Raw genomic sequence first — 12,073 nt, 5'->3', positions numbered from 1 at the left:
GCATCTCACTTCACAACCTTTATGTCTCTTGATCTTAGTTATTATGTCAGTTGTTCAAATCAGAGACTATATGTGAAAATGTTTTAAAATGTAAAGTACTTCATGCTAGTATTTTATTTTTATGCTTTTTCATTTTTCTCATTTTCTCAGCACTTAGCCTTCTTATATAGTATTTATCGTTGAATAGTTTTCATTACTCACATTTTTGTTTTGTAGTTTAGTATATTTAAATATTCTTCCAGCATTATTAAACTAGAATCATTTTATCATATCTTAAATCTTGTTTTATTTTGATAGAAATTTATTAAAATTTAATGATGCTTTTATTAAAAATTAATGGATAGGGCTTCCCTGGTGGCGCAGTGGTTGAGAGTCCGCCTGCCGATGCAGAGGACACAGGTTCGTGCCCTGGTCCGGGAAGATCCCACATGCCGCGGAGCGGCTGGGCCCGTGAGCCATGGCCGCTGAGCCTGCGCGTCCGGAGCCTGTGCTCCGCAGTGGGAGAGGCCGCGGCAGTGAGAGGCCTACGAACCGCAAAAAAAATAAAAAAATAAAAATTAATGGATAAGGTAGGTTTGCCTTATGACATTTCTATATTTAGGAATCAGATAGAATTATGTAATTATTAAGGCTAACTTCTTCCGGAGTTTCACGCCTGCAAAGAAACCTGATTAATTTCCCTCCCCAAGGTTCTCTTACTCCCTTGCTTTTCTTGCCTGATTACAGCTTGTTTTTTGTAACGCCTTCTTCCTTCCTTCTGCTCATCCTCTCTGCTTACCCCCACCAGAAGATTCTGTAATAGAATGGCCCTAATTACACTTAGAACACTTGGTTAATACTTAGTTACAAAATGGACTTTTGGTACAAATTCAAAGTTGAATTGTTTTCCAAGATTTGTCTCCTTTATGATACCTTGATGCCTGGCCTCATTTGTCTTTGACAAATGATGTGTTTCTCTCTTGCATAATCTAAGAATACTCAGTTTCGTGATTGATCCAACAAGTTATTACAACTTTTGACATATGGTTTTATGCGTTTTTTTCCCTAAAATCAAGAAATTTTAGGGCTTTTGCTAGGTAGAATTTCAGGGGAGCAAAAGAATAGTTTGCAAAAGTTATTCTTAGATGAAAATGAGTCTTCAAACATTGCATTTTGATAGGGCAGACCTGAAACTGAAAGTTTGGTGATGAATGAACATATTACTCCCCCAACCATTAAAAATTCCATATAGCATTACATGAATTAATTTTGAGCAGAAGTCTGCCACAGATGTTTTTAAAACACTGAGGCAGTTAATTCTGTGAATTTAGTGTTACTGTGATACGATATTAACGAACAATTTCTATTTTGGGCATCTTGAGTCTGAGGTACCTAAGGTGTCTATGACTGTGCCCAACAGGCAATTGGATAAATGACCATGGAGATGAAGGAAAGTTAAGGTGGTGTCATTAGTATTTACTAATAAATTTTAAAATCACGATCCTTGCTGAGATTATTCAGTTCAGAGTAGAGATGGAGCAGATGATCCATGAGGAGTTCTGTGGCTTCCAGCAATTAGAGTTGGGGTGAACAAGGGAGAGTCAGAGGAGGAGAGGCCAGTGACAGTTTAATGCAGACACTGTTTTAATAGAACTTGTACATGCTCAAAATATATTGTTTTGTGGACTAAGGTTTTTTTCTTTTCTGGGTGGGTCTAATTGACATTTAACATTGTATTAGTTTTAGGTATACTACATGATGATTTGATACATGTATGTATTACAAAATGAATACCACAGTAAGTTTAGTTAACATCCATCGCCACAGACACAAAAATTTCTGTTTTTTTTCTTGTGACAACAACATTTAAGGTCTATTCTCTTAGCAACTTTCAAATTTGCAATACAGTGTTGTTAACTATAGTCACCGTGCTATACATTACATCCCCACGACTTATTTATCTTATAACTGGATGTTTTTACCTTTTGACCACCTTTATCCCTTCAACCATTTTGCCCATCCCCCCAACCCCTGCCTCTGGCAACCACCAATCTGTTTTCTTTATGAGCTATGTGTTTTCTCTATGAGCTCAGTGTTTTGCTTTTTTTTTTTTTAATATTCCACCTATAAGTGAGATCATACAGTATTTGCCCTTCTCTGTCTGATTTATTTCAGTTAGCGTAATGCCTTCAGGGTCTATCTGTGTTGTTGCAATTGGCAGGCTTTTCTTTTTTATGGTTGAATAATATTCCATTGTATATATGTCCCACATTTTCTTTATCCATTCATCCATTGATGGACATTTGGGTTGTTTCTATGTCTTGGCTGTTGTAAATAATGCTGCAGTGAACAGTGATCATGGGTGTGCAGATATCTTTTCAAGATAGTGATTTACTTTTCTTTGGATAAATACCCAGAAATGGAATTACTGAATCATATGGTAGTTCTATTTTTAATTCTTTGAAGAGCCTCAAAAATGTTTTCCATAGTGGCTGCACCACTTTACATTCCCACCAATAGTGCAAAAGTGTTCCTTTTTCGTCACTTCCTTGCCAACACTTGCTATTTCTTGTCTTGTTGACGATAGCCATTCTAACAGGTGTGAGGTGATATCTCATTGTGGTTTTGATTTCATTTCCCTGAGGATTAGTGATGTTGCGCACCTTTGCCTATACCTATTGGTCATCTGTATATCTTCCCTGGAAAAATGTCTGTTCAAATCCGCTGTCCATTTTTTAAACAGATTGTTGTTTTTTTCTATTAAGTTGTATGAGTTCTTTATATATTTTGTATATTAACCCCTTACCAGACACATGACCTGCAAGTATTATCTTCCATTCAGTAGGTGGCCTTTTTATTTTGTTTGATGGTTTCCTTTGCTGTGCAGAAGCTTTTTGGTTTGATGTAGTCCCACTTGTTTATTTTTGCTTTTGTTGCCTTTTATAGATTGTTTTTTAAACTAAATATTTGGCATATTCTTTGCATGGTTCCAAGCACATTTCTGAATGTCTTTGAGGAAGATAGTTTTATATAGTGCCAGAATGTGTGCAGTAAGAGGTCACATTAGCAGTGGATCATTAAAGTTGGGACATGGTGTCCATCCTTCCTCCTTCCCCACTGCTTCTTCAGGACTTAAATTATTTGAGGTCACTAAATTCTTATTCAGGTTGAAAGAGTTTGCCAGAAATTTCTCATTAACAGGGATGCCCTTTGGCCTTCCTCTCACAATTTGCTGTCTTTCTCTTGAAATAAGTCCATCATTAAAGTCATTTTATTTTTAAAAAGTTATCGACATGAAAATTTTAGGATTCACGAGGAGTCTTATTAGATGTTTATTGTCACTGATGTCACTGAGAGCACAGGGTAGCAGATGAAAACCCAGTTTATAAATTCTGCAAGGAGATTCAAGACAATTAAATGGGGACTGGCATAGACATACCATGGTTTTTACTATCCGAAAGTAGATTGTTCCTGTGAAACCTTTTGCAAGCCGAAATGGCTTAAAGCAAATAAGCTATTACCTGAAGGCACATCTTGCTAACTGGATGTACCAGATAAATCAAGATAAAGTGCAAATGCTCACAGAAACAGTTTAAAGCTATGGCAGCTTGATGCTGAGTAGAGCTCCTGGGGAAGGAGCTTGGTGGTGCCACTCAGTGGGGTACGCACTGCCTCTGTAGGTGGCTCCCTGCAAAATCAAATGCTGAACCTATTTTCACTTTTCACCTTTTTTGTAAAAGTGAAAATCCTCTTTGCATGTTTGTTGTTGTTAATGAAAATAGGTACTAATTTAGGTCTTTTGTAAAAGCAAGGTGGCATAAAGTGAGCTTTTGAAAAGCCTGTAGCTAAATGCGATTGAGGCATGCAGAATCCTGTCATACTCCATATTTTTTGGCATGTCTGCTCTTTGTTTTCCCCAGAATCTAAACTATAAAATGAAAGAAGACATTTATTAGATGTCTACTATATCCCATATACAGTGCTAAGTACTTCCACTTTGTAGTCTTATTTTGACCTGACACCAGTTTCGAGAGGGAAATGTATTCAACCCGTTTTATAGAGGTCAAGAAATTGAAGTTTTGGTTATTGGTATTTAGAGAGCAACAAGAAGAAAGGATACTCATCAAAAGTTATATGCAGAGTAGAATTCCGTAGTCCATTTTTTTTAAGCTTACGATATCTGTAAGCATGTTTAAAGGAGATGGAAACGAAGTCATGTATTTGAAACCTAATGCTCTGTTTTTAGTTGTCCATTTAAAGTATTTTTCATCTCTAAGTGTTGTATTCCTATGTTGTCTTGATGATGATCTTAATTTTTTTCCCCCTCTCTTTTGGTTTCAGAGGAAGAACTTGTCTCTTTTTCTCAGCATTAGTTTGTTAACTTTCTGGGGAACTTCCCTTTTGGGTGCCCGTTTATACTGGATGGGAAACAAACCACCAAGCTTTTCCAACTCTGACAACCCAGCTGCTGATTCGGATAGCCTCCTGGCTCGCACACTCACCTTCTTCTACTTGCCAACCAAGAACCTTTGGCTGTTGCTCTGCCCAGATACCCTCAGTTTTGATTGGTCAATGGATGCCGTGCCTCTGCTCAAAACAATTTGTGATTGGAGAAACCTACACACTGTGGCCTTCTATACTGGACTCCTCCTCCTTGCCTACTATGGTTTGAAGAGCCCAAGCATAGAAAGAGAATGCAACGGGAAATTTGTAACAAATGGCAAGCAGAATGCAAATGGACATAGCTGCCATTCAGAGGTGGAGTACCGGAACTCAGAGATTAAGCCCAGCTTTCCATCCAAAGTAGAAAATGGCATTAAAAATAATGTGTCACAGAGAACACGGCTTCCTTCTACAGAGAACATTGTTGTTTTGTCTTTGTCTTTGTTAATAATACCCTTCGTTCCTGCCACGAACCTGTTTTTCTATGTTGGCTTTGTAATTGCAGAGCGAGTACTGTATATTCCTAGTATGGGCTTCTGCCTCCTCATTACAGTGGGTGCGAGAGCCCTTTATGTCAAAGTCCAAAAGCGGTTTCTCAAGAGCTTGATTTTTTATGCTACAGCTACGTTAATTGTTTTCTATGGACTGAAGACGGCGATCAGGAACGGAGACTGGCAGAATGAGGAAATGCTGTATAGGTCAGGGATAAAAGTAAACCCAGCTAAAGGTAATATTTTATTTTATGCTTTTGCCTGGACGGTTTACTTTTTCTGCCTTTTTATATCTTTGCTTCTTGCCTTAAAACACACAGTATTAAGGAAGAAGAGGTTCTTTTACTCAATACTTATAATTTTTGTTTTTTTTTAAGCGAGGGAGCAGTACCATTATTTTAGAAACATCCAGCATTCCATATTTGGAATAGGGAAGTGTTTTCCTATGTTTCTGACTATACTTGTCCAGAGGAATTAGAGCTCCTATTGTGTAAAAATACTGACTATCGTAAGAATTTAGAAAAAGGCTTGGTTTCCACATTCTAAAATCCTGGCACGGACATCATCTCTTTTCATCATGCAATGAAAGTCAGGTTATCCCACATAAGTATAGTTTAGCTCTTCTGTTTTCCAAGCACTGCCTGAGGAAATACCACGAGGCTTACACTGATACCTTTAAAAGATTTGGAGGTAAGGCCACCTCTGAACCTTGACATGGTGTCTATAGGTATCAGTGTGTGTGCGTGCAAGCGTGAGTCACCCTTAGCTTTGCAGAGACTAAATCATCTGGGTATTGCCAAGCAGTTCTCATATTCTTATCTGAAAGTCCTTAAGTCACTTAAGGAAATAAACTTTTCACTATACAAGGAGAAGATGGAGCATATTTTTCATTACTGCTTTTGATTTAAAAAATTATTTTAGTAAATCTCAGAATCTATTGCTTGAGTAGAAAGTCGCCTTTAAAGCATAAATGAATAGTCAAAAGCTGTTAATTCAGTGATCTCTCTGGTTTAGGCAATGAATGATGAGAGAAGCTAGAGAGCAGTTGAACGAAAATAAGTGTACATTTTAAGTGTAGAAATATATCATAGTGAATAGTGCCAAAGAGTCTTGTTCTTCATAAGGCACTTTTGAGTGTTTTATCCTTCAAATTATGGTTGCTTGCATAGCATTTGAACTGGGCTTTTTCCAACACATTTCTGTACCAGTTATTCAAATACTGAATGTGTGAAACTCTTCCTAATGAATGGAATGGCCTGCTGATATGTATCAGGATATATATATCCAAAGATCTAGATGCCCCAGAAACAACTCTGACATCCCTATCGATTACCAATTAAGTCAAGAGTTCAGTGAACCACTGCTCATTTCTTTTAGCCAAGGGACTAATTGTTGGTACTTATAATGCTTAATAGATTGCAGAGATGTTAATGGGAGTAGAAACATTAAAATTGAGCTAATACAGAGCATAGAATTTCTCAATTCTCTTGGAAAAATCTTTACCATGTGGCTTTTTAGGTAGTGAGTGCTGCACAGTTTATTGAATGCCTGAACCCCAATCTTGCTGTAAAATTGTTGCAATCAGTTCTCAACAGAATGCTTTTGAGCTGGTTTTTCTTCACTGGTACCTGTAAATATATAAAACAAAGCTATGTTGCTAGTTTATTTTCCTGCTGTTTGAAAGAGATACACAGTAAGGAATTAAAAGAAAACGCCAGCATATTAATTTCATCACAGGGTTGTTCTAAGGATTTGTTAAATGTATTGGCTAAGTTTCAGGTTAAGCCACTGTAACAAAGAGCCGAGATAACAGTGGCTTAAATAAGATAGAAACTTTATTCTTTCATGTAACAATCTAAGCCTGTGCAGTCCAGCGCTGATAAGATGGCGCCGTGGGTTTTCTGGATCCGTGCTCCTTTGCTTTTGTTCCCTTGCCATCTCAGTAGTGTCACCCTGTCCAAGTGGTCCAAGATGCCTCAGCATCACATCAGCACTTCAGCTAACAGGAAGAGGGAGAGAAAGGGCAAATGGTGGGTGTTCCCATTCTCTTTAAGAGCGTATCACAGAAATTGCCACACCATGCTTGCTCCCAGACTGTTGGCCACACCTAGCTACAAGGAAGGCTGAGAAATGTTATCTTTATTTTGGGAAGCTAAGCACCCAGCCAAATTTTATTAACTCTTGAAGAAGGGGAGGGCAGATACTGAGATGCCAGTGTGATTAGCAGTCTCTGTCCCAGAATAAGCAAAAGCATTTCGTAAACTCCTAGATATTTTCCAGCATTAGCTACTGTACTGCTGACACTATGATTCCGATTTTGCTGAAGTTATTTTGGTGACATGGTTAAGATGACTGATCATTTCTTCATTCATCCATTCACTCAGTAAAACAATTATTTTTTTAAATTTATTTATTTTATTGATTTATTTTTGGCTGCGTTGGGTCTTTGTGGGCTTTCTGTAGTTGCAGTGAGCAGGGGCCACTGGTTGCAGGTTTCTCGTTGCAGTGGCCTCTCTTGTTGCAGAGCACGGGCTCTAGGCACGCGGGCTTCAGTAGCTGTGGCACATGGGCTTAGCCGCTCCACAGCATGTGGGATCTTCCCAGACCAGGGCTCAAACCCATGTGCCCTGCATTGGCAGGTGGACTCTCAACCACTGCGCCACCAGGGAAGTCCCCAGTAAAACAATTATTAAGCATGTCTTTGGTTTCTGATATATTTCCATGTCTCCTTCTTAGTACTTAAGAAGTGCTATAGTATTTAGGTACTCCAAGTTTTATTAGTTAAATGAGTACACAGCTGACCAATAGTATAAATCTTTTGAGACATCAGAAATTGAATTCCTGAATAATGCCCCCTCCCCAACCTGCGCCCCAGCCAGCTGCTTTACTTACAGCATTTGCCATGTCAGTTGGTGGCAACTCCGTTTTCTCAAGAGCTCTGACCAATACTTAGGAGTCTTCCATACCTCGTCTTTTTCTTTTGCACCCTACCTCCATTTCATCAGCAAATCCTCTGCTCTCTCTTCAAAAGGACATCCAGAACTTGACCACATTTCACCACCTCCACTGCTAACATCATGGCCAAAGTCACCATCATCTTTCATCAGATTGTTACTAAAAACCTCTAAAGTAACCTCTTTCTTCTATTTTCTTGCCTTTTAGCATGCTTTTGTGAAAGTCGGACATGCTGTATCAGGTAATAAGAACTTAGGTAAATAGGCTTAACGTGAGCTTTAATGTTAATCTGGCTCTGAGTTGGGCGTCCGTTTAATGTTTGCTGTAGCTACAGGTGCCAGAGGCATTGTATTTCCCTGGTGTCCTTGTTCTTGTCTCCTCTGTTGTCTTTGGGCTTCCCCAACAACTCAGAGTCGGTATTTTGCATCTCTCTCCACTGTAAATTCACCGTTTTTATAACGGAGCCCTGTAAGTGTGTTGGTTAAATGTAGGAGAAGGGAGGTGTCCTCTTATTTGGTGATTAAATCCTGGTGCCTCTGGGCTGTAATCTTTATGAAAGTTTCTTAGCTTGCCCTGTGTCTCCTAATTGGGACAGGAAGGCCAGAGGGGATGGGAGTGATAGGGATGACTGTCCCCGGCAGCTCTGGGTAAGGCCACTCCCCTGGAGAGTAGACCTTTGTTATGGAGGGGGATCAGGGCTTATTTCATAACATTTATATTTCTCCTCCTCTTGTAGAGCCAGGAAGGCCTGTTTCTTGGCTCTTCAATGTGAGAATGGGGGTCCCTGGAGGTAAAACCCACAAAAGAGTAGAAGCCCCTAAGACCGTGGCCTCCAGGAGTTTCTCCCTCTTACTGAAGCTCTTCCACAACTCAGCTTCCAGCAACTCCTCTCAAAATCGCCAGTTACTTGTTCCTATCAGTTTCTGCTCCAGGTAATCTCATCTCTGCATGACTGGATTTTCCAGTCTCTTCAGATTTCCTGGTGATGGTTTGCCCAGTGACCTCAATTCACTGATGGTTCCAAGAAAAGCCGTTGGTTTTGCAGTTCCTTTAGCATTTTAAAAAAAAATTTTATTTTATTTATTTTTTGGCTGCATTGGGTCTTCGTTGCTGCACGCGGGGTTTCTCTAGTTGCGGCGAGCGGGGGCTACTCTTCGTTGTGGTGCGTGGGTTTCTCATTGCAGTGGCTTCTCTTGTTGCGGAGCATGGGCTCTAGGCGCGCAGGCTTCAGTAGTTGCGGCACGCGGGCTCTAGAGCACAGGCTCAGTAGTTGTGGCGCACAGGCTTAGTTGCTCCACGGCATGTGTAATCTTCCCGGACCGGGGATCGAACCCATGTCCCCTGCATTGGCAGGTGGATTCTTAACCACTGCGCCACCAAGAAAAGCCATTGGTTTTGCAGTTCCTTTAGTGTATTCTTGTTGTAAGAATGGGAGTGATGAGTTCCAAGCTTTTTACATGTCTGAGCTGAACTCCTGCTTCCATTTTTCCATCCTTAGCATCTGCCTGCCATCAGCAGCCCTAATGATTCCTTTGAAACGTAAGCCAGAGTATGGTGTTCACTGCCCCCAGTCCTCTACTGGCACCCATTTCTCCCAAAGTCAAAGCACACAATCAGAGACTTGACACTGTACATCTCCCAGCCTTGCCATCACTTGCTTCACTCCAGCCCTACTGGCCCCCTTTGATGTGCCTTCTCTATCCCAGATAAGCCCGTGCCTCAGGGCTTTGGCACTTGTCATTGCTTCTTCTTGGAATGTGTTTCCCAGGACAGTCTCACCTCTATCTCCCTCACCTCCTCTAGGTCTCCAGTCCAGTGTTGCATTATCAGTAAGGTGCTGTATGTAAAACTGTCAACCTTTTGAAAAATTGCAACTACCCGTCTGCTTCTGCCTTGTCTAGCATTCCCTATCCTCTTTCCATACTTTGTTTTTCCCATAACACTTAGGACCATTTGACATACTATATTCTCCATGTTTCTGTGTTTATTGTTTGAATGCATTGTCAGTGTCCATTAAAATGCACGACACAAGAAGGCAGGGAGTTTCGCCTTTTTTTAATGCTGTATATGTAGCGACTAGGACAGTGCCTGGTAGAGAGAGGGCATTCAATAACGAATACACTGACGAATAAACTTTAGTCATAATCCTTCTCCTGAAAGAGTTTAGAGAACCTGTTTCGAGATAAAATGTACCTTCATTAAAGGAAGAGAAATATGCTGTTGATACCCCAGGTACTGAGGCATGCTCCATAATAAGAGGGATAGAATTGGGAGTGGAGTTAGTTTTGGACTCCACGAGTGCCTTGTGTGACATACGCTTCCATTTTGCTACAAGGCAAAACTTTTAAAATCCAGGTTCCTGATTTTTTCTGTTTATAACATGCTAATAAATATAGTTCTGGCTACAGTGACTCCTTTAGCAGTTATGAGACTGGTCGTCATCTTCCTTAAGGTAGATTTTTCTAAGTCTGTGATGTTATTTGAGCCTAGCCAAAGATTAGAAACCCTTTAAAGCCAGTCTTATGTAAGGTTGTCTGAGATTACAGTTATTTCATTGAGTTAGTTTTTCTTTCCCTCCTTTGAAAGCCTTTGCAAATTTTGGAGTTCTTCAGTCTTCCGTGTACTTTAACAGAATACGATTTTAAGCCTCATGAAGCATTATACATGAAAGCTGCTGCCTTCAGTAATTGGTCTTGCAGACAGCTGCCAGTCATTAACTGATTGGATGCAAATGACGATGGGTAGAGCCTGTCACAGTGACTGTGTTGCTAATTTATGGTTTAAATCTGGATAGTGGAGAAATGATAGCTGATTTGGACTATGTAAACTACAAGTCCTACCTCATTATGTGGTTGATAATGTCAGGAAAATACTAGACATAGTTGATTACCATAGTTTGCTGATTTCACAATAACTCTTTGCATTTTTGTGCTTAGGAAAAAGGAAATTTCCTTTGATGACTGCTTTAATGAGCAAGCCACATAATATTTAAAAGGTTTTTTTTTTTTTGAAGCGTGTGTTTAAAGCACGGTTTTTTATAAACTATTGATTAACATTTGCTTGAAACAAGCATTTCTTAGTTCATTACAAGGTGGTTCAATGTACGATCACTTTCCTTCTTGGCCTCTGGCCTTATCTGAATCCCCGTGTGTCTTTGGCTCTTACAGAATTTGGCACCACTGATTCCTGCTCTCTGGCTTTCAAGGCCACTCCACAATTTTGACTGTCTCTCATTTTCCACAGCTGTCTCTTGTATGGTTTTGTCTCCTCCCCAAACTGATTCATTCAGCAAGGTTCTGTCCAAAGACTGCCTTCATTTTCCTTTCTCTATAGAATCTAGACCACTACCTGGGATATAGTGCGGGGTCAATAAATGTGTCATTGAATTTCTAAGTTACCTTCCCCATGACTTCCTATCTGTGGGGGACTTCTCCACCTGGGTGATTTGTCCACATCTCAAACTCTTCACCAGTCTTCCCTAAAACCACCTACTCACTGACGTCCTTAGTGATTAAGGTCATACGCAGAGACTAACAAAGTCATTATAGATAAACAGATCAGTGGGCACATATACATAAAAAAGAATGATAACATATAGGCAGCATAGCTGGTGTGCTAAAAGGCATTTACATTTTTTCAAGTTATAGATTAAAAATCAAATCAGCTCTTTAGGATGGTTGGTTTATTGACTCTGTATCAATTTGCTTTAGAGAACACGACTATGCTTTTTAATTGTTTGGAAACAATTTCTTAAAATAATTAGGAACAATGAAGCAGCGTTCATCCAAGGAAAATTTAACAAGAAAACATTTATTTTAATGCCTTTTTCTAATGTAAATATGTGAAATGATAGATATAAAAGATGTGTATGTAATGATGCACGTATTTGAAACTCTTAAGGGTGATTACTCACACATCCTATATTCGACGCCTCCTTATGCAAATGACAAATATTGCCCATTTAGATATAGAAAAACAGAAACTAAATAGTTGTTTCAGCCATGCAACATTTGACAATTTTTCTTTTTTTCCTGGATTTCTGTAAAATTGACACTTCAATTTCAACGTCACATGGTTGCAGATTTCAAGAAACAAGTATGTGGAAGGAATATCATTTTATGAAGAAAACAATTCATAATTTAAGTGAAATCTAAACCTCTTAAGTCATGTGAAACTTGACTAATTCCTTGTGGATTTTATGGCCT

At 39.4% G+C, this 12,073-nt stretch overlaps 1 protein-coding gene across 2 annotated transcripts in view; it reads left to right on the top strand.

Moving 5' to 3' along the window:
- Positions 1 to 12,073, top strand: part of TMTC2 (transmembrane O-mannosyltransferase targeting cadherins 2) — an 850,034-nt gene that overhangs the window by 198,358 nt on the left and 639,603 nt on the right. For both annotated transcript variants that reach the window (XM_060164648.1, XM_060164647.1), the window contains exon 3: positions 4,321 to 5,149. In XM_060164648.1, the coding sequence (XP_060020631.1) occupies positions 4,321 to 5,149 (829 nt within the window). The remainder of the gene's footprint in view (positions 1 to 4,320; positions 5,150 to 12,073) is intronic.

Source organism: Lagenorhynchus albirostris, chromosome 11 (genome assembly GCF_949774975.1).
Source record: "Lagenorhynchus albirostris chromosome 11, mLagAlb1.1, whole genome shotgun sequence".
Classification (NCBI taxonomy): Eukaryota; Metazoa; Chordata; class Mammalia; order Artiodactyla; family Delphinidae; genus Lagenorhynchus; species Lagenorhynchus albirostris.
The sequence above is the reverse complement of the archived record's forward strand: the minus strand, read 5'-3'. Positions and strand labels throughout refer to the sequence as shown.